The sequence below is a fragment of the Dreissena polymorpha genome, chromosome 1 (genome assembly GCF_020536995.1).
Source record: "Dreissena polymorpha isolate Duluth1 chromosome 1, UMN_Dpol_1.0, whole genome shotgun sequence".
Lineage (NCBI taxonomy): Eukaryota > Metazoa > Mollusca > Bivalvia > Myida > Dreissenidae > Dreissena > Dreissena polymorpha.
Genome location: NC_068355.1, coordinates 174,046,732 through 174,068,104, shown reverse-complemented (window position 1 = coordinate 174,068,104; position 21,373 = coordinate 174,046,732). Strand labels below are relative to the sequence as shown.

The 21,373-nt window shown below is 35.0% G+C and overlaps 1 protein-coding gene across 2 annotated transcripts in view; it reads left to right on the top strand.

Moving 5' to 3' along the window:
• LOC127862313 (protein lin-37 homolog) overlaps positions 1-21,373 on the top strand; it is a 62,112-nt gene that overhangs the window by 17,597 nt on the left and 23,142 nt on the right. For both annotated transcript variants that reach the window (XM_052401396.1, XM_052401387.1), the window contains exons 2-3: positions 5,048-5,129; positions 18,627-18,811. In XM_052401396.1, the coding sequence (XP_052257356.1) occupies positions 5,048-5,129; positions 18,627-18,811 (267 nt within the window). The remainder of the gene's footprint in view (positions 1-5,047; positions 5,130-18,626; positions 18,812-21,373) is intronic.

Here is a 21,373-nt window from a genome sequence, read left to right as displayed (position 1 = left end):
CTCAAACTTTAGAAATTCACTTCTTTGGAGTATGCTATGTTCTGGTATTTTTGTGCCCCTTTACTACTAATACTGCGCATGCGCATACAATGGCAATTTTTTAAGTATTGTTTAACTGTTATACAGTACAGGCACCGTGTACTTATACAAACGCCACTTGCCTCGGTTTACCAAATGAACCCCGCAATGGGTGTCCAGATCAAATCACCGCAGACGCATAATATCTGCCGCAGTGTTCATAGTGTCCGCTAAAAAAATAATAATTGAACATAAAAGTATTGTATTGATTCCTTTCATGTAAAAGTGATAATGAATAATGTTTTTCACACCCATGCTCATGACAGTGTTTTCTGTCTTTTTAAACGCCTCGTATAAAAGAAAACCTTGTTCGCACAAAGCGTGTTTGATTATGCAATTAACAGTTTAAAGCCATGGAGAACTCATAACTGATTGTAGTAATCATTTTATCCCGAGTCTCTTGATTCCCCGATGCATACCTGTCAACTGTCTCAATCGCATACGTGCAACTTCTTCCATCTTTATCCATTACTCGATAATCCCATATATGCCCGATTTCCATTTTTAAAAGCAAATTATGGGTGTGTAATATAGACGATAATATTGACAAAAATGTCAATTACACAAACGTTAGCAATTTTCGAAAGTATCAAATGAATTTCGGCATATGATTCTATTTAAAGATTTGATGAAATAAGCGTCCAATCAGGACAAGGGTATTCCAAGGCATCGTGTACAGTTCATGTTCTGAAACAAATTGTGGCCGAAAATAAATACATGTATATGCCCATGATATTTTCGTGTCCAGTTTTTATCTACAAAAAGCGCGCGAAAATAGCAGGCAACATTGTAAAAGCTTCGTTGTGAATTTCAATTTAAGTATTGGGGTACATGTATCTCGCAAATGACTTGGAATTGGCATTGCACATTAAGTGGCGTGGATAGTTCATGAATATTCTTTTTCAACGATCAATGAACAGTGTCATCTATATTTAGATTTCATTCAACATGTATAAGTCATTTTCTGGAAATCGGGAGAAAGTGAAAGTGATTTTTCGAAAATAAACCAACGTTTTGTTTATTGAATTTGTCATTATTATTTATATTTTGTGTTGTCTTGTGTACGTTCGTTTGGTTCTCATTTGTTTTCAGCAAATCTTATGAAAATAAATATCGTAATTGTAAATGTTTAAAGCAAGTCCCGTTTCCGATATCATATACGAGAATTACTTCGATATGTTACATGAAAATGACATGTACAATTATTGTTTTGATAGACAACATGTGCTTAGCTAAAGTTTGTGTTTCCTAATACATAGGGTATTGGATTGTCGGTGCTTGTTTGGAAAATAAAACAAAGACGCAGTCGGCGGTTTTCTATAGTCCTTTTGTACTGACCAACATTAGAATTAATAGTGCACGTGCTTAGTTAACATTTAGGGGTAAAAAACACGGGTTCTAGACATGCTGGAAGAAAGTCATCACAGTGATCACGGGTGTTCCCGTTATCGATAGCGTGAAATCGCGGCGATTGCGGGTGTTTGCTTAACACCGCGGTCAGTAGTGTGTCCGCCCCCCGCGAAATGTCACCCATCGGGAAAAGTGACCACCGGGGACAGGCGTTTTTGTTTAAGTACACCATGCCTGTACTGATATTATAAATAAAATATTATTTAATTACGAAACACAAAGAAAACTGTATGTAATAAAATATTTTCTAAATATTTAGCTTGTTAAGGTGAAAGTCAATGATCAGTATAATCCAGAAAAGTTTGTGATTGGTTTTGTGCTCCCTTGACCGCGTTCTAAATGGGGCTCCAAGTGTTGAATTTTTTTACAAGTCACAAATTGAAATTTCCATTTTCTGAGACACACTATAGAGTGTTAATTTAACGCTGGTGGCGATTTATTTTACAATATAATATTCCATCTGTGAGACTTGATGTAATAATATGAAATAATTGGCATGTCTATCTGTAGTATATATGGGCCCTCTTAATCATACATCTGAGTTTTGGAAGTGAACAAATATTACAAAAACACACATGTCAGTGATTTTTTATGGCAATTTTGGGGCCGATATTCGGCCCCATTCCCCTAAAAAAATAGTATATATTTTTCCCCTATTTTGTTGAAAAAAATCCCCTCCAGAAGTAAAAAAAAAAATAATAATAATTTTTTTTTATAGAAAGAACTGTCTTATGATACATATATCTCATATTTATTTCATAAACAACTAAAAAAGTATATAAATATAATGTTAATATGATTTTGAATTATCATAAAGAGTTAAATTAGATTTTACCAAATCAGTGGTCACTTTTCACATGAATTTCATTTTTTCCCAAAATGGCCAGTGAAAGGCCTGATGTATCTATATTGTGTCGACATTTGTTGATAAAAACATTCCAATTTGCTCCATTTTATTGATAAAAAATGCTCAAATTTGCCATTTTATCGATTAAAAAAATTCCAATTAGACTGAAATTGGCTAGGAAAACTGAGACTGTGCATGACCGCTGAACTGTCTGAAACTAATGTTGAAACAATCATTGATATATATTTAAGAAAAAGGACAGAGACATTCAGTTGTGAATATCGCATTCATACATACATGTGTATTCATATAATAAATATCATTACATAAAAAAGAGTGAATTTGTAATTTTCCCCTTTTCATAAAAAACAACGCGTTTTTCCCCTTTGGACGGGCCCCGCGACCATTCCCCAATAGTTGAAAAAAAACACTGAATGTGTTATATGTTAATCTAAAGTTACATGTGTGTTTTTGAAAATAACAACAAAAACTGCATTAAAAATTGGTATTGTTTTGACAAAATACATGCTAGACTTAATAGCTCCCTGTAGTAATCTGTATCATGTTCTCATAATATCAGCCCTGCTGAGCGCTGATTGGTTGCTAACTATAAAGAAACTATTTTTACTTTTTATTAAATATTAGCAACATATTAAACATTTGATGAAGCTACTATTAATCCATAAACAAACTACATGTAACATAAGAGTGTGTTTTGTAATTTAACAATCATAGCATCACCAGTCATTTACAATATTATAAATATAGTTACAGTGTTTAAACTGTGATTTATGTTCTTAACAAGTTTGCGGTTGATGGACCAAAAGAGCTTGAATGGGTTTTATTTGATATGACAGATAAGTAGTAAAACTATCATAATAGCAAGAATTGCTATCAAAATATAAAGTATTTTAACTCTTGTACACATATTTTTGATTTTTTAAATAAAACAGTTACTTCCCTTGACATCTTCATTCTTGGGGTTGTACACATGAGTACATTATTATAATGCAGCATAATCGGAGTTGATTACTTTGACCGATATACTCTCTCACTGTCACCCAATTTTCAGAATTTTGCAAATGTGTGTTGCATCACTTAGAAATTTTCATGAACTTGTTAATTGGTCATTGTAGCTAATTAAATCATCACCATATGCCAGTTAAAGGTGTAAGATGATTTTCAATTGGAATTGCTCAGTTTATATTGGACGTCAAATGAAAGTATATCCCACAATTCACTTCAGGAATCAGGATGTAGCGGGCATGTTTATTTCTGAAAATAGCAAAAGTGTCTGCTTTAGTAAGTCAAAAACACGTTCATCATCAATAGATTTCGTTTCACAAATTAACTTTGGTTGTTTAATGTGAATTAAGGAGGGAAGGGATATTTCGTTTTTGGTTTGTTGTATTCTAAGTTGAAATGTCCTGACTTTGCCTTAGATAGTTTTCAAAAGTAACAAGACTGACAGACCTGTGTCTTTCGTATTTATAAATTTAAGTGATCCTTTTGCAAATATGTGGCCATCATTGCACACTGGGAACTAACTTTTTGGCCACGGTTCCCAACCCTCGTTTCTGCAAGATGGTTTTTGTTGAAGACATAATTATGAGATTTCTCCAAAACAATTAGGGGCGCTATTGGCTAGTGGGCCCTGCTCAATTTAATTTTTGGAAGTATTGCTTCACTCAATAAAGTATTATTTGGAATTTTGGAAAATAAACATTAATTACTGACATTGTTCATGCAAAATAGAAGCATTATTAAGTAAGGTATTATGTTGTGGTATTCTTTATATATTTACAGTATTTATGAAGAATAAATGTTGCTTTTGTTAATTGGACTTGTTAACTAAAGAGTACATGTATATCATTTATATCAAGATGGCTGGTGACTACAAAGCACACATTCCCAAAACAGTTATACAGTGTTTGTTTTATTGTGCTAAGAAATACATTAGAATAAAATTGTTTTCAATACTATATGAAATAAGGTTCAACCTATAGATCTGGATAAAGAAATAAACTGTTAAAATTTATTTACAGCATATTATTATTTGTATGCCCCCGGATCGAAAGATGTCTGTCTAAACTGTCTGTTAGTCGGTTGGTCGGTCGGTCAGTCTGGTTGGTCTGGTCTGGTCTGGTCTCGTCTGTCTGTCTGTCTGTCTGTCTGTCTGTCTGTCTGTCTGTCTGTCCTGGTCTCGTCTCGTCTGTCTGTCTGTCTGTCTGTCTGTCTGTCTGTCTGTCTGTCTGTCTGTCTGTCTGTCTGTCTGTCATTGTATGTGTGTGTCCCAAAACTTTAACCTTCGCTAAAGTTTTGCAATAACTTTTGCATTATTGAGATAGCAACTTGATATCTGGCATGCATGTGTATCTCATGGAGCTGCACATTTTGAGTGGTGAAAGGTCAAGGTCATCCTTCAAAGTCAAAGGTCAAATATATTGCTTCAAAGCAGCGCAATAGGGGGCATTGTGTTTCTGACAAACGCATTTCTTGTTTTATATAAAACCAACAACATGGAATTTGTGGAAGTCATTTAGGAAAAATACAAGCTTTTAAAAATTGGGATTGGGTGTTAATTGTGGTCACATATTTGACTTAAAAACACTATTTAAGCAGTTTATTAGCACTGTGAAGAGCTTATGGGCTTATGGTGAGTTTCACTATTTATAGTATATAAGCAGGCTATTATGTTTAATCTTATTTCAGAAATGAAGGTGACGAGGGCTCGGGGTCGACTGGATGCCACTCTGCAGTCCCTGGTGGACAGGAAGGAAGACAGTAATGAAAGGTGAGCTGGCACCAGTTGGATGTAGTTATGAGCCTGGGAAAATGGGCTTAATGCATGTGCCATAAAATCATCCCAGATCGGTATGTGCACACATGTCACTTTTACGCATTTGTATTCCCTTAAGAAGTTAAATTTAATTAAAGACCTTTCCTACTGGATTCAAGTTTGAAAGGCTTCATTTCCAACCCTTAGAGACTTATGAGCAGCAAACAGCATAAAACCTGAACAGACTGTGAGTTACTCTCATGCTGTTCTGGTTTTATGCTGGTTGCCAAAGCCATTTTCAATTTGCTTCTGAGTGGGAAAGGGTTAAAGCCACACAATGTACTTGGCATGGTAAATTTAAGAATAAATAAGAAACATATTTTATCTATGCCAATTAGAATATATCTGGTGGTTACAAGGTAGAAATCCGTCTTTTATGCGCTTTAAAACTTAAAAATATTAGTGTTTGTCGAAATGGACGTATATGTCTAGAAATCCTACTTTCGGTTTTAAAGGGGCCTTTTCACAGATTTTGGCATGTTTTGAAGTTTGTCATTAAATTGCTTTATATTGATAAATGTAAACATTGGATATAAAAAGCTCCAGTAAAAAAGCAATAATAAAATAAAAAATAAATAAAAAAAGGTAAACCTCAGCTAGGCTCGAACCACTGACCCCTGGAGTCCTGGAGTAAAAAGTCTGCCACTTAGACCTCTCGGCCATCCTTCCTGATATAATGTTTGAGGTATTTTATACTATATATTAGCAGTCCTCGTAGTTTCACAAAATATAACGACAACAACAGAACTCTCCAAATTATAAATTCGTTTCGCGTTGCGACGCTTTATAATTTTCGGGTTTTTAAATCGTCAAAAGATGCATATAATGGCTATTTTTGTCCCCTACCAGTTTCACCGGAGGGGACTTATGGTTTGCGCTCTGTCTGTCAGTCAGGCAGTCAGTCACACTTTCTGGATCCTGCGATAACTTTAAAAGTTCTTTATATTTTTTCATGAAACTTGAAACATGGATAGATGGCAATATGGACATTATGCACGTCATTTCATTTTGTTCCCACATCAAAAATTCTGGTTACTATGGCAACAAATAGACTAGAATTACTGCTGAAAATGGTGGTTTTCTGGATCCTGCGATAACTTTAAAAGTTCTTCATATTTTTTCATGAAACTTGAAACATGGATAGATGGCAATATGGACATTATGCACGTCATTTCATTTTGTTCCTACGTCTAAATTTCTGGTTGCTATGGCAACAACAAAAATTCTGACAATGGTGAAATTTCAGACAATGGTGGAGCAGGTAGGGGACTATATTGCTTGGCAATAGTCTTGTATAGCATGGTACATGTTCAGTATTACTGTTCCCTCACAAATATCATAACTAAAACGAAAATTTGCGAATCTGAAACAACTTTTTAAATTTTGTCAATTTACCCAAACGTGAAAAGGCCCCTTTAAAAGCGGTACTGTTTGAAAAATTATAAATTACTCGCTAACTAGGCTATAGATTTTATTTTATCTATGCCAATAAGAATATATCTGGTGGTTACAAGGTAGATTTCCGTCTTTTTTTAGCTTTAAAACTTAAAAATAATTGCGTTTGTCGAAATGGACGTATACGTATAGAAATCGTTCTTTCGGTTTTAAAAGCGGTACTGTTTAACAAATAATAAATTACTTGCTAACTAGGCTATAGATTTAATGACAATTTTGCACACTTTCAAATTGCATCTATATGTATTGATTAACATGTATTTTATTTCAAGGTCAGAGGCAAAGTGTGTGGCTTAAACATCCCCATATTTGTCTAGTTAGACTATTAGCTTTAGCCAATGGACTATATTAGAGCAAATTTATCAAGGGGTTAAACTGTCCGGATGTGGGATGTTGGCAGACGAAATAGATAAGATATTGAACATAGAATTTTCTCATTCTTACATTTTTTCACTTAGAAACTTTTTTTCAAAGATTTTCTTCCAAGGTTTGTGAAAAGATTATTTAGGTGAATTTTTTTAAGATCTATTTTAGTGAAAAACATTCTTAAAAAATAAAACATATTTAGGTTGTAAAACAATTCTGTTTTTATCAAAAGCTAGATAATGTTTACAAAAGGTATATAGGTATTATGTTTCGCTATAGTTCATGACCGCTTACACAATCTGACGACTCAGGTTTGAATACAGGCGACGTCAGGTGTCTATGAAAAACATTAAAAAGTTGTACACAATCATGTCTAATGACACTTGAAAAAATGACAAAATCTGTTAACAATTTCCTTAAAAACATCAACAGTCTTCACGATAGTTCATTTTATCCACTAGCCATTCGGGCTACTTGAATGGTGAAGACAAGTAGCCCAGCAGCAGAATTACTAGCCCAAAGTAAATTTGTTAAAATATACACCCTGTTAAAGGGTTTCATCTTTCAATAGCAGTTAATCTATTAAAAGTAAAATTGTATCCAGGGTATGTTAACTGTAAAGCCTATTGCAAAAACAATTGCAACACAATATAACAAGTCAATGTAATTATGTCCTTTATTAATTATAAGTATTTAACATGTGATTAACAACTTCTTCGTTCATCTAATCATCACTGCAATCCTGGAGATCCTCTTAGTCAGAAACCATATCCTGTAAAACAAGCAACCTGATAGTTTTTTTCCAGAAGTTTACTTGACAAGTGAAGGCATAGATGGCATACTTTTATCATACATGTTGACTTTTTTCTTATGCTGTGTTTTTAAGCGTAGCTTATTAAACTCTGTCTTACAGAAGTAGCTTCTCCTTCATCACTGATTTTTTACCACTTTTCTTGAAATTCACGTTTCCGTGATTTTTCATAGTCATTTTTGACTTACGATCAGAAGTGGGCAGTTTCTTGCCAGGCTTCGCTCCAGCTACGTATTTAAAGGCCCTATAAAGATGACAAATCCAATTATTATGCATACAAACTGGTCTAATTTTTACCGGATTTCAGTTAAAAAATGCTAATAACACAGCTGAGGTGCAACGTTGTCAAGAAGTATTGAAGATATACCCATTTCATAATTGGAAGAAATGTTTACAACTTTGCAACTAACGTGATGTGTAACCCCTAAGCGATGACGTAGCCTAAAATAGCCAAAAGAACACACACTTTTAATTCTATTTTAAACAACTTTTTACCAGCAAAAAGTAACTAATTAGATCACTACAAACGTTTTGACCATTATTAGAAGAGACATACTTTGTGAGTGATACCGGAAAACATTGAAAATCAACAATATATTTTTGGTGACCTGAGTCATTTTCACTTTCACTTTCACTTTTCCGAGTAAACAGCGATGTAAACAAACAGATTGTTTGTAAACACGATTGACTTGGAGGACACTGTATTTTGAGCTCAAAACAAGTTGTATTGCTCATATTTTTATGGTTCTGTCCAATAGCATATATATATATTGTTTTTTGATAACCTTTATATATAAAATACTGAAAAAATATTTAAAAATCGGTAAATAATTACGGATCTTCACCTTTATAGAGCCTTTAAGCATTATGCAGCCTTATGCGCGTAGGGACTTACAACTTTGGAAATAAACACACAAACAAGGTTACACAGTAAAACGATGTTTATTCCGGAAATGCAAGCCGCATACGTCGATAAGTTTACTTCAGCAGAAAACACATCAGCATGACGTGTGCCAATAGTGAAATACCAGTCTAAATTGTTCACCACGTGGCCTGTGTTACGACTCGAAAATGACCGTAGAATGTATGGACCAATCGGAATGCGTTTAAATCTCGTATTTTAGGCGAAGTTGAACGAAGTTCTGTCGGAAATCTTCGCGAAGTACTCACAAAATAATGACTTTTATCACACTTAAAAATGAAACAATATTGATACATGGAATTTCTACTGGCCCGACGGGAGTACAATATGGCAATTTTAATAGGCCCGAGCTATAATTTACACGCCCAGGCCAACGGGCGTGGGCTTATTTCGCAGACTGCATCAATCAGAAAAAGATTTTGATAAAATTGTCCTAGTTCCACAACTTGTTTCATATATGCCATCATTTCAATAAAATAAAATTGATATGTTCCTAACATTTTTTGCTTACTTTTTGCTCGCTCATGCAGTTGTGTTTGATTTTGAGATAACATACTTTTTATTCCCCCGAATGTGGGTATATAGTGATCGCAATTCCGTCCGTCTGTCTTCCCCTCTGTCTGTCTGTCTGTCTGAAAGTCCGTCACACAATGCTTTTAGGTTTCGAAAAATGCTCATAAATTCTATGTCGCTTCAGATGTAACCTTCATATTTGGTATTCATGTGTATATGAACAAGGCCTTTCCATATGCACACAAATTTTGACCCCTTTGACCTTGACCTTGAACTTAGGGTCCGCGCTTAGGTTTCAAAATCTTCGTTTAGATTTTGAAAAAGCGATTTTCGGGGGCATTTGTCATCCTATGGTGACAACTCTTGTTGAATGTATTTATTAATGGGGTAGGTTACTTTAAATAGTCTTGACAGATAAATAATTTTAATTTTCTTGTTTCTTGCAAAAGACTGTCAAGTTATTTAGGGCTGTAATTTTCTGAAACTTTGTGACGGCAAACGTTATTCTTGTGATTATGGGCGGCAAGGGGAGGAGGAGGGGGGGGGGGCGGAGTCAAATTACAGTATTTTGATATTAATCTGCAAATTTTGTTGTTTCTGGTTCAAGATTTTTGCCTAATGATCCAGCTTCACAATACTTTAGCAGACTTCAACAAAGATGTAGGTCAACATTCTTTTTATGCCCCCCTTCAAATCAGAGAGGGTATATTGCTTTGCTCATGTCGGTCGGTTGGTCGGTCGGTAGGTCGGTCGGTCGGTCCGTCCACCAGGTGGTTGTCATACGATAACTCAAGAACGCTTGGGCCTAGGATCATGAAACTTCATAGGTACATTGATCATGACTCGCAGATGACCCCTATTGATTTTGAGGTCACTAGGTCAAAGGTCAAGGTCACGGTGACTCAGATAGTAAAATGGTTTTTTGAATGATAATTCAAGAATGCATACGCGGCCAACAGGGCACACTCTGAACAATATTACTGAAGCAACTGGTCTGTAATCCTAAATCTATAATTATCAGTCCAATGAAACATCATCCTTTTAGTAAAATACAGTGGATCAGTAAAAATATTATCAGAATATGAGATTTTTTGTATATTTTGTATATTAAATATTGTGTTAATGTTTAATTTTGTTGATTAATATAAATATAAGCAGGACAGGGGAGGTAATACACTGCAGGGGAAACAAATGCAATAAGTTTAAATTTATTGTTACAGATTTGCCTCCCTTGTAATATATTTAAATTTTACCAAATGTAAGGCTAACTGCATTTTTGTAATGCATACTACTACTACTACTACTACTACTACTACTACTACCACTACTGGTGCTGCTGCTGCTGCTGCTGCTGCTGCTGCTGCTGCTGCTGCTGCTACTACTACTACTACTACTACTACTTCTACTACTACTACTACTGCTACTACTACTACTACTACTACTACTACTACTACTTCTACTACTTCTACTGCTACTACTACTACTACTACTACTACTACTCTACTACTACTACTACTATTACTACTACTACTACTACTATGACTACTACCACTACTACTACTACTACTTCTACTACTACTCTACTACTACTACTACTACTACTACTACTACTACTACTACTACTACTACTTTTACTACTACTACTACTACTACTATTACTACTACTACTACTACTATGACTACTACCACTACTACTACTACTACTTCTACTACTACTCTACTACTACTACTACTACTACTACTACTACTACTACTTTTACTACTACTACTACTACTACTACTACTACTACTACTACTACTACTACTACTACTACTACTACTACTACTTTAACTACTACTACTATTTCTTCTGCTACCACCACCACCACCACCACCACCACCGCCGCCGCCGCCGCCACCGTCACCACCACCACCACCACCACCACCATTCACAGTGACAAAAAACGTATTCTCACAATGGCTGTTACTACAACTTATAGCCCATATAGGGGGGCATGCATGTTTTACAAACAGCCCTTGTTTAAGGTTGATTTTAAGCTACACGTCAAAGATCTTAATATCTGTAAAGTACTGCATCCTGGTGTCTAGTAACAACGCCAGCATACTCTCAAATATGTGAAAGTAGAGTGAATAACATCCAACAGAGAAGTGTTCTTATTTTTATTTATCATCAGTTCATAACTTAGTGGTACTGATAGTTTAAATATATTGGTATATAATGATTTTACTACACTGCAACGCCGATATATCGCGGTTGGTGGGGCCCAAAACTTTTCTTGAGAAATGTCTTACTTAAATGTATCGCGGTTAATTTGTCAAATTTCCCAAATGTCTTAATTTCATGTACGGCGCTGCTATATATTTGTATCGTAATAATTGCAAACCAATTCTTAGGTGAACATTTTCATAATTACATAGGCATCTGTATAAGTTTTGTTTATCATAAAAATCAAAATGTAAATTATATTTTTGTCCCCTTCCGGTGAAACCGGAGGGGACTTATGGTTTGCGCTCTGTCTGTCTGTCTGTCAGTCAGTCAGTCTGTCACATTTTTCTGGATCCTGCGATAACTTTAAAAGATCTGAATATTTTTTTATGAAATTTAAAACCTGGACAGATGGCAATAAGGACATTATGCACATCATTTCATTTTGTTCCTAAGTCAAGAATTCTGGTTGCTATGGCAACAAATAAAAAATAAAATAACAAATTCTGAAAATAGTGGAGTTTCACTGGTAAAGGGACCATATTGCTTGGCAATCTCTTGTTTATTTTAATGTATGATAACTTGAGAATTAGCTTAAAAGAAGAATTCTTACCTTAAATACGTATAAAATATAATTGTGCATACATTCGAATTTACCCTGATAAATAGTCCTTGAGAACACCTAGGCAGCATGCCACTATTGTTTACAGTTGTTTTTATTTTTTATTTAAAGGCATATCGAGATATCACGCAAGATTATCTTGTCTATTGTTGTGATCATCTCAGTAATCGAAAACTGTTCACGTTTGCGTCTGACAGTATTGCTCGTAGCCATTTTTGCGATGTATTTCGTGTACAGAGACAGAATGACCAGTAGCAAAATTTAACAATTGTTTTCACGCTTCACTGCTTGCCGTAGTAAGCCGCGAAATATAGAGTGTTAATACTAGCTAGAACTGTTTTTTCGCTTAAGTTAGGGAATTCTCAGATTTAAACATGTCATTTAGTGATCATGTTCTTCGCATTTGTGGGAGCCATAGCCGAAGCACTATATATTGGACAGCACGATATGCCGGACCGCAATATATCAGCGTTGCAGTGTACTAGATAGAGTCCATACATGTACATCTTAAAGTGATGTTTGGCCCAATTCAACACTTAGAATTGCCATGTACATGTTTGATGCTGTGCACAGTGGAAAATTTCTTCAAACATTTTAATGTGAATAAGACATCATTCTGGGAATAAACTGGGTTTTCAACAATGCATTATATGCAGTTTTACCTGTTGTATTTCATAATTTTTAACACATTATCTGTAAAATAGACACTGGCAAGTGTACTAGTTTAACAGATGTATTTGTCAATATTTGTTGATGTTGTTTGATTCCAAACTAATTAGGTCATGGCAATTGTTCACGTTTACCATTATTGACGTTTAACTGACTTTGATGTGTGATTCTGATAATAATTTTAGTCAATTAGTCGGGAAAAGTATATCAGTTAAAGTGAAAACTGCTTCTTTAAACTTGATTTTTGACAAGCTAGTACACATGTTCATGTAAACTAAATCAGTTTATATGTTAAGACCATATTGCAACAATAATGCCAGACAGGTGGGCAGGCAGGAAGACAGACAAACAGACAGACAGACAGAGTGCATTTTATACACAAAAAGCAACAAAACAGCTTAAAACGTATTTTACAATAAATTGAGTGCAAGTGCTCATTATGTCATTATTGACATGTCAAACACTATAAAACATATTAATTCCTGACAGAAATGCATATTCATAGTGAGTATACTTTGATTATTTCTTTAAAAATGGGATTTGAGAGGTATGCTAAATAGAAAAAGATGCCATTTTCCAATTGTTATTCAAGACATCAGGTAAGCCTCGAATATTTATTATTCTAAGCCTCACCTTATACATGTATGTTATGCAACAATACGGGCATTATCTGTTATTCTTTATAGGGTGAAGTAATGTCAGGTTTGTTCTCCTCTGCCTGTTATTCTTGATAGGGTGAAGTAATGTCAGGTTTGTTCTCCTTTGTTCTATAGTATCCTTCAGCTTTCCTTTAACCCTTTGCATGCTGGGTAATTTGTCTTCTGCTAAAATGTCATCTGCTGAATATCTAAAATTAGCATTTTCTTTGATTTTTTTCAAAGAATACTATCAGAATAGCAAACAGTTTGGATCCTGATGAGACGCCACGTTCTGTTGCGTCTCATCTGGATCCAAACTGTTTGAAAAAGGCCTTTAAAATCCGGTTCCAGCGCTTAAAGGGTTTAATGCTGGTTCAGCCGTATGATAGAGATATGATAAAACAGATATTTCCCTATAATTTTGTTATATAATCAGGAAGTCTCACCTTTATATTAAAAACCAACAGAGCAGTAACTCAATCATTCTGTACATAAATTTCAAGGTTACCGTGTATAAGGAATAATTTCTTGTCCTGCAACTTTTCTTCAAGTTCATTCATTAAAAGATTTGATGAAAGAGATAAAAACTGCTGTTTAAGTACAGTTTATGTGTCAGACAAGTCAGGCATGGTATCCCCGCATATCTTTTGATATATGTGCGCAGTGCTATGTGAAAAGAGGGTTTAATGCATGTGCGTAAAGAGTCATCCCAGATTAGACAGTGCAGTCCCTAAAGGCTAATCAGGGACGAAACATTCTGCTTTTATGGTATTTTTTTTATTATGCCCCCCTTCGAAGAATAGGGGGTATATTTATAAACAGCTTTGCACATGTCGGTCGGTCTGTCGGTCGGTCCGTCCACCAGGTGGTTTCTGGATGATAACTCAAGAACGCTTGGGGCTAGGATCATGAAACTTCATAGGTACATTGATCATGACTTGCAGATGACCCCTATTGATTTTGAGGTCACTAGGTCAAAGGTCAAGGTCACGGTGACCCGAAATAGTAAAATGGTTTCCGGATGATAACTCAAGAATGCATACGCCTAGGATCATGAAACTTCATGGGTAGATTGATCATGACTCCCAGATGACCCCTAATGATTTGAGGTCACTAGGTCAAAGGTCAAGGTCACGGTGACCTGAAATACTAAAATGGTTTCCGGATGATAACTCAAGAACGCATACGCCTAGGATCATGAAACTTCATGGGTAGATTGATCATGACTCGCAGATGACCCCTATTGATTTTGAGGTCACTAGGTTAAAGGTCAAGGTCACGGTGACCCGAAATAGTAAAATGGTTTTCGGATGATAACTCAAGAACGCATACGCCTAGGATCATGAAATTTCATAGGTAGATTGATCATGACTCGCAGATGACCCCTATTGATTTTTAGGTCACAAGGTCAAAGGTCAAGGTCACGGTGACCGGAAATAGTAAAATGGTTTTTGGATGAAAACTCAAGAACGCTTTTGCCTAGGATCATGACACTTCATAGGTACATTGATCGTGACTCGCAGATGACCCCTATTGATTTTCAGGTCACTAGGTCAAAGGTCAAGGTCACAGTGACAAAAATCGTATTCACACAGTGGCTGCCACTACAACGGACAGCCCATATGGGGGGCATGCATGTTTTACAAACAGCCCTTGTTACAGAAAGTTTCTGGCAAAATCCAGTTTAGGCAGAAAGTGTCCCTGATTAGCCTGTGCTAACTGCATATATAATAATTACTTCCCATATTAATGTCTATGTTACAAACGTGTCTTCATTAATTTGTATGCGTATATTTTCTGTTTTATATTTATGTATAGTTACATCATATCTTTTAAATGTAACTACCATTACAGTCCAAACAAGACTGGGTATCTTGTTGTTATTACGCATACGTACGGGACGGATCGAGTGCAAAGATATACACATACATGTACATTTGTGTTGTGTCGAAACCTAGATTTACGCTACTTTCATGGTTATTATTTTCACTTTTTATAAGCGAATATGATTTTTAGCTTGGCTGTTTTCGAAGAAAACCCAAGGTATTGTCATGGCCAGCTTGTCTTGTCGTGTTGTGTCCTTCGTTGTTCGCATCGTGCTAAAACCTTAACATTTTGTCAAGGTTTTGAACATTGGCTCTAAAATCAAAGTGCTTCAAACTACAACTTTGAAACTTTATATGTAGCTGCTCCTTGATGAGTTCTACATGACGCACCCATTTTTGGGTCACTAGGTCAAAGGTCAAGGTCACTTGACAAGCTTTCATTTATTCAAAACTGCACCCGCAGCCGAGCGTGGCACCCTTTATGCGTTGCTCTTGTTATGATGCTTTAAAGACTATTCATATATTCAACACATAATGCGCTTTCACAAATTATTGTTAAATTAATTACGCACAACTGTAAATGTTTCGTTCCATTCTCAAATGAGCATTATTCAACTTGTAATCCGAAACACGCTTCGGAATTTTAATGCTAACGCGAGTACACGACATTAACAATTAAATTCTAGCGGCAAATAAACAGTATCCTTTATCCTTTGTCTCAATAAAAAGCGCGCGAAAATTGTGCAGATATGTAGAACGTAGCATGGAAAGTGTGGGTGTATTTTGTGTTGTATAAAAACATGAACATCACGTCAGGCGATTTACGCGTGTTTAGTAAGAAAAAAAACGCCCTGATTGGATGTTATTTCATCACATCTTTAAATAGAAACAAAGGCCAAAATTTATTTGATGCTTAAGAAAAATGGCGAATGTTTTTATTTCTTGAAATTCTGGAGCACTTTTATCGTTAATATTTACCAGAATTTGCTTTAAAACTAGAATATACGGGATTATCGGGTAATAAGTAGCGACGGGATAATAGTTAGTACATGTATGCAGTAATAGATACATTAAATAAATTATGATTTTTATAGGATCTGGCTTGAGTTGTCATATCATACCATATTTTATTAAACGAGTTCAGGAATTTTGTTAGTAAGCGAGCCTTTGGCGAGCTTACTAACGAATTTCCAGGACGAGTTTAATAAAATATGGTATGATATGATTACGAGTGTCAGATCTTTTTTATCACATGCTTTTAAATGAGCAAATTAAATTAATATTTACGCAAACATAATAATAAATCCCGAATGTTGTTTACATTTCGTGACGTCATTTGACGTTGCAACGTCATTTCAGCAAAATAACAAAATGTGATTGGTCAATAAACGAAAACTAAGCCAATGAAAACTCTTAAAAATGTTGTATACACATGTGTAATACAAAACAATATGTAATGGTTGTATTACATGGGAAACAGGGTATAGCATGTGATAATAAATATTATTATAATTGTTCTTTAAAAACTTATTGACTAACTAATCTTTTTAAAAAGATTTTTATGTTACGATGCGCATCGACTCGGCGTCATATCGCAGATCGGGGCTTGCCTAGGCGGACAGATGCGAAGCATTGCGGCTAAATGCGATGTGCCGCCGCATACTGATGCGGCTTCAACGGCCGACTCGGCAACGACTTGTTGCGCCTTGACTACGCGGATAGCGAAATATATTTGTTCCACGTTGGCTGTACTGTAAGACTTGAAGTTTACAATGGCTGAACAAAATTTAACAATTGAATTATTATCATGATAATTGTTTGGGATCTCATATAATAGCATTTTTTTATGTTCAATCACAATTAAAAGTTTCAATAAATTACAACATTCTTTCATTTAGGTGTTGATGTTTAGTTTGATTCATAATCATAATAAAGGATGTGTAACAATAATAACCATTAGAACCTTATGCATGTTAATATTTATTCACCACAATATTACTCTCTTTGTTGACAAAAATCTTTATTTTGGTTGTGTGAGATTTAATCCAAAACAGCTCTTCACAGTTTGTAACAATCGTGTCTCACATTTCCTGTTTTAACCTGACTTATATATAGAACAAAGTACGAAACCAGACAGTCACTCAAAGAGGCATGAATATCTTTTTGACATAAAAAATAAGAAGGCAAAATGATTGGACTTTGTTTAGTTCTTTGTACGTAACAATTTCATTTGGTCTCGATTACATGATAAAGTTTGTCTACTATCAAATGCACTAACTTTTATCTTTCTGAAACGTATAGCAACACTAATTGCATTGTGTTTCTTTAATTAATTATACACTATGTCTAAGTATCTCTTACGTTAAATACAAATCTAGTCTTAGAAGGTATTACAGTATCTGTCTAGAAGTTGTTCTTGATTTGAATTCACAAAGCTCCTAATAGAAATCTAAAGTTGTAGTAGAGTGGACAATTCAGATCAATTATTCTTTGTAAAATCCTATGATATTGTGATCCTTTGTTTTCTGTTGAGTGTTGTGTGTTGTCAACATTTGCCTTGGAAACACTCTTAAGGCTGCATTATCATGGAATTGGTCAGGTCAAAACAGGGTTACATTTGGTAAAAAAACTAGATCATAAAGATGAATTGAAACAAGCTTGTGATAACTCTTTAAAGTCTTTATTTATTTATTTGCCCAATCTTCATGAAACCTGGTCTGCATATTTTGTCCCATTAATGATATCTCATCAAATTTTGAAACTTATTCAAATTGGGTGAGAAACTTGGTAAATAGATCCAATTAAATTTAAAGCTTGTGAACTTTTTAGAGGTTAGATTTATTGCCAATTTCCATGAAACTTAGTCAGATCATTTATTCAAACGATATATCAAATACGGTTCTTGTCAATGGAAAAACATGAACTCAATGAGTTGGGGCAGTGTTATTTGTTACAAAAGTGAAACCATTGGAACACTCTTGGAGTAACATTTTAGACCCAGTCATTGTGAAACTTGCACAGAAGATTAATTTTTTAAGTGAATCTGGACTGACTGAAAAAACATGTTTTGTTAAAAAACATGCCTGACAGATGTTTTGGAAGGTTAGCTAACAAATCTGAAACCTTTGTAACACTATCGGCTAAGGTCTTTTTGCCCCCATGTTGTGTAAAAAATGTTAAATTTTGAAGAAATATTTTGTTGTTTCAAACATTTTAATGTTAAATAGCCATACTATAATATAGGAGGCGCCAAAAGGAATATTAAGAATGTAAGACATTTCCTTATTAAAACAAGTAGCACAAGGAGCTTAGTGAAGAAAGTAGATCTATAGGAGCCACATTCTGAGAAAACTGGGCTCAATGTAAGTGTCTTACCAGATTAGCCTGTGCTGACTGACTCGGAAAACACTTTACAAACTTGCAGCACCGAGGACAGCGAGTATGAGTCAGAGGCAGGGTTGGTGGTGTCTGTTCCTGTGGTCCGCAGCTCTGGCTCCCCAGCTGCCTCGCCCAGCAAACGTGGCACGCACATGCGTACCTACCGCAAACGGAAGAGAAAACTGAACAGCATGGAGTCTGATGTGGGCGGGAAGTACCAGCTGATGAACCGTAAGTTCATGTGGAAATAGTTTTAAGGGTCAATACACTAATGCTTAACATAATTACTTTCTCAGATAATGTTTATAATGGACATCTTACTGAAGCAAAATAGGGAAAAAATTGTTAAAATCTTACACTCACAATTAAATTTCATGATTTTTAGCTCAGCTGTTTTCGGAGAAAACCGAGGTATTGTCATAGCCAGCTCGTCGTCCGCCGTCCGCGTCGTGCTAAAACCTTAACATAGGCTCTAAAATCAAAGTGCTTCCACATACAACTTTGAAACTTCATATGTATATGCATCTTGATGAGTTCTACACACCACACCCATTTTTGGGTCACCAGGTCAAAGGTGAAGGTCACTTCTGAAAAAACTTTCATTTATTCAAAACTTCACCCACAGCCGAGCGTTGGCACCTGCTATGCGGTGCTCTTGATAGTGAAATTGTAACCTAAACTTTTTTTGTGTAGTGCATTTAAGTGGATTATCAGTGTGTTTTTTTCATCAAAATTGGATACGGTAATTAGATATATTTTCAATTTATAATAATTATATTATGATAAACTCTTCTTTTTCTGCTTAAAAAATCAATACAACTTCACAGCTTTAATAAATCTTCCCTGAAATGATATAGAACAAAAACGTAAAAACTGAAAATATTCTGCTTCCTTAATAGGATGACAATGTTTCAAATGCTGTTTGGGTGAATCGATAACTTTCTACTGGTTTACATGGTTATTTACCCTATTACGCGAATGTTATGGTCTATTGCCCTAAGGCATGAATCTGCAAAGTATTATGACTTAATCCTGTTGACAAAATCCATGATTGAAGTGCCACAATATAAGCGAAAAAAGGGCTGAAGTCTGCAGAAAAGCGCAGTAAAATATACTGTCAGAAAATTAAAAGACATTTATTATTGACGAAAAACCGTATGGACGAAAATGTAGAGTCACGAAAAAATAATTATTTAAAAAAAAAAAGAGGGTTTCCTGAAACTTAAGAGTAATTGCGAGACGCCAAACTGTGAATAACATGTCAATTGTTTTCGTCAATAGATTTAACTGGGTGTATTAACACCCGTGCAAACTGCCAGATGAAATCAATAAAGACATTACTCCTCTCCTGATACCCACTAGTATGCCAATAATCATCTCGTTAATTGATGGCAGATGTTATGCAAACAAATACGGATGCACTAAAGAAGTCTGCAATAAACAAAATGATTTATTTAAATAATTTCTTTGCATAAGAAATTAAAAATTGAATAGTCGAATATGAATTTTGACATTGATATTTGGCCGATTTTCGAATATTTGAATATTGTAATGTTCTTTGCCATCCCCAGATGAAATACATGTGGTCAGAATTCTTAACAGAACAGGAACTGTACACAAAGTGTGCTCACTGCGTCAGTTTATATACACATGTTGGAATACCTGTGTTCTGATCGGGCGCTTGTTTAATCAAATCTTTGAATAGAAACATGTGTCAAAATTCATTTGATACTTTAGAAAAACGTTTGTGTTTAGTTCATTCTTGAACACCATTTTTTGCTTTTAAACTTGGAAATCTGGCATTTATGGGAATATTGGTAATGAATATCGACTGGAAAAGTCTCATGTATGCGGTTATTGATAGAGATGTTGTAAATGTATGGATCAGGGAATCAATAGACTCGGGATAATACGCATCTATGTGGGAAATGGTTAAGAAAAATATAACTCAAAATGTCTCTCAAAGTTATTATTACAATCAATTATGGGTTCGTTTTTGCTTCAAACTGATCATAGCATAAACAACACACAATTATCATTCCTCCAGGTGTGGTATCCTAAAGCTAAGTGCAAACGCGGTTTCCTTTTATCCTTTTGGTCTAAAAAGACAGAAACAAAACTTCCATGTGCATGGATGTGAAGTACAAACTTGAATTATGTGTTGCAATTATATAATTTTTTTCACTTACATTATTTTACAAAGAATACACATAGCTTGAATAGATGATGACAAATCTAAAAACTAATATTTTCAATGTATTGTGTTGTGCATTGTTTCGGAACGAAGTTACTCTACATTTAATACTGGTAAACATTATGATGCAAAACTCGGAATCAGTTTCTATCCAAGGTTAAATATTGTTAATAAAAATGTTCACCCAGTGACTTGACTTGAGCTTAGCGTTATATAAATTTTATCGGCATCATGCAGAGATGTGCAGCGTAGGTGGGAACCCGAATGTCTTGGCGAACAGATGAGGTGACTCAGGGACCAGATGGTCGATTCTGAGTTAACTTTGTGTACACTCAATGTTGTCTTACTCTGTGTATTGTGGAATTTGTGGATTGTATTTTTGGCTTGTTTTGTAAAGTTTGAGTAACTCTACAATCAAAAAATGCTTTCTTTCACACAGATCAAGTTTGGTATTACATTTTGGGTGATTCAGGTCAAGGTCAATGTCACTGTTACTTAATATATACAAAAAATATAAAAAATGTTGATAACTTCAAGTTTGAATGGAGTTATTGCATTGTAAATTGCTTATATGCAGAGCTATCATTGTGTCAAATTGG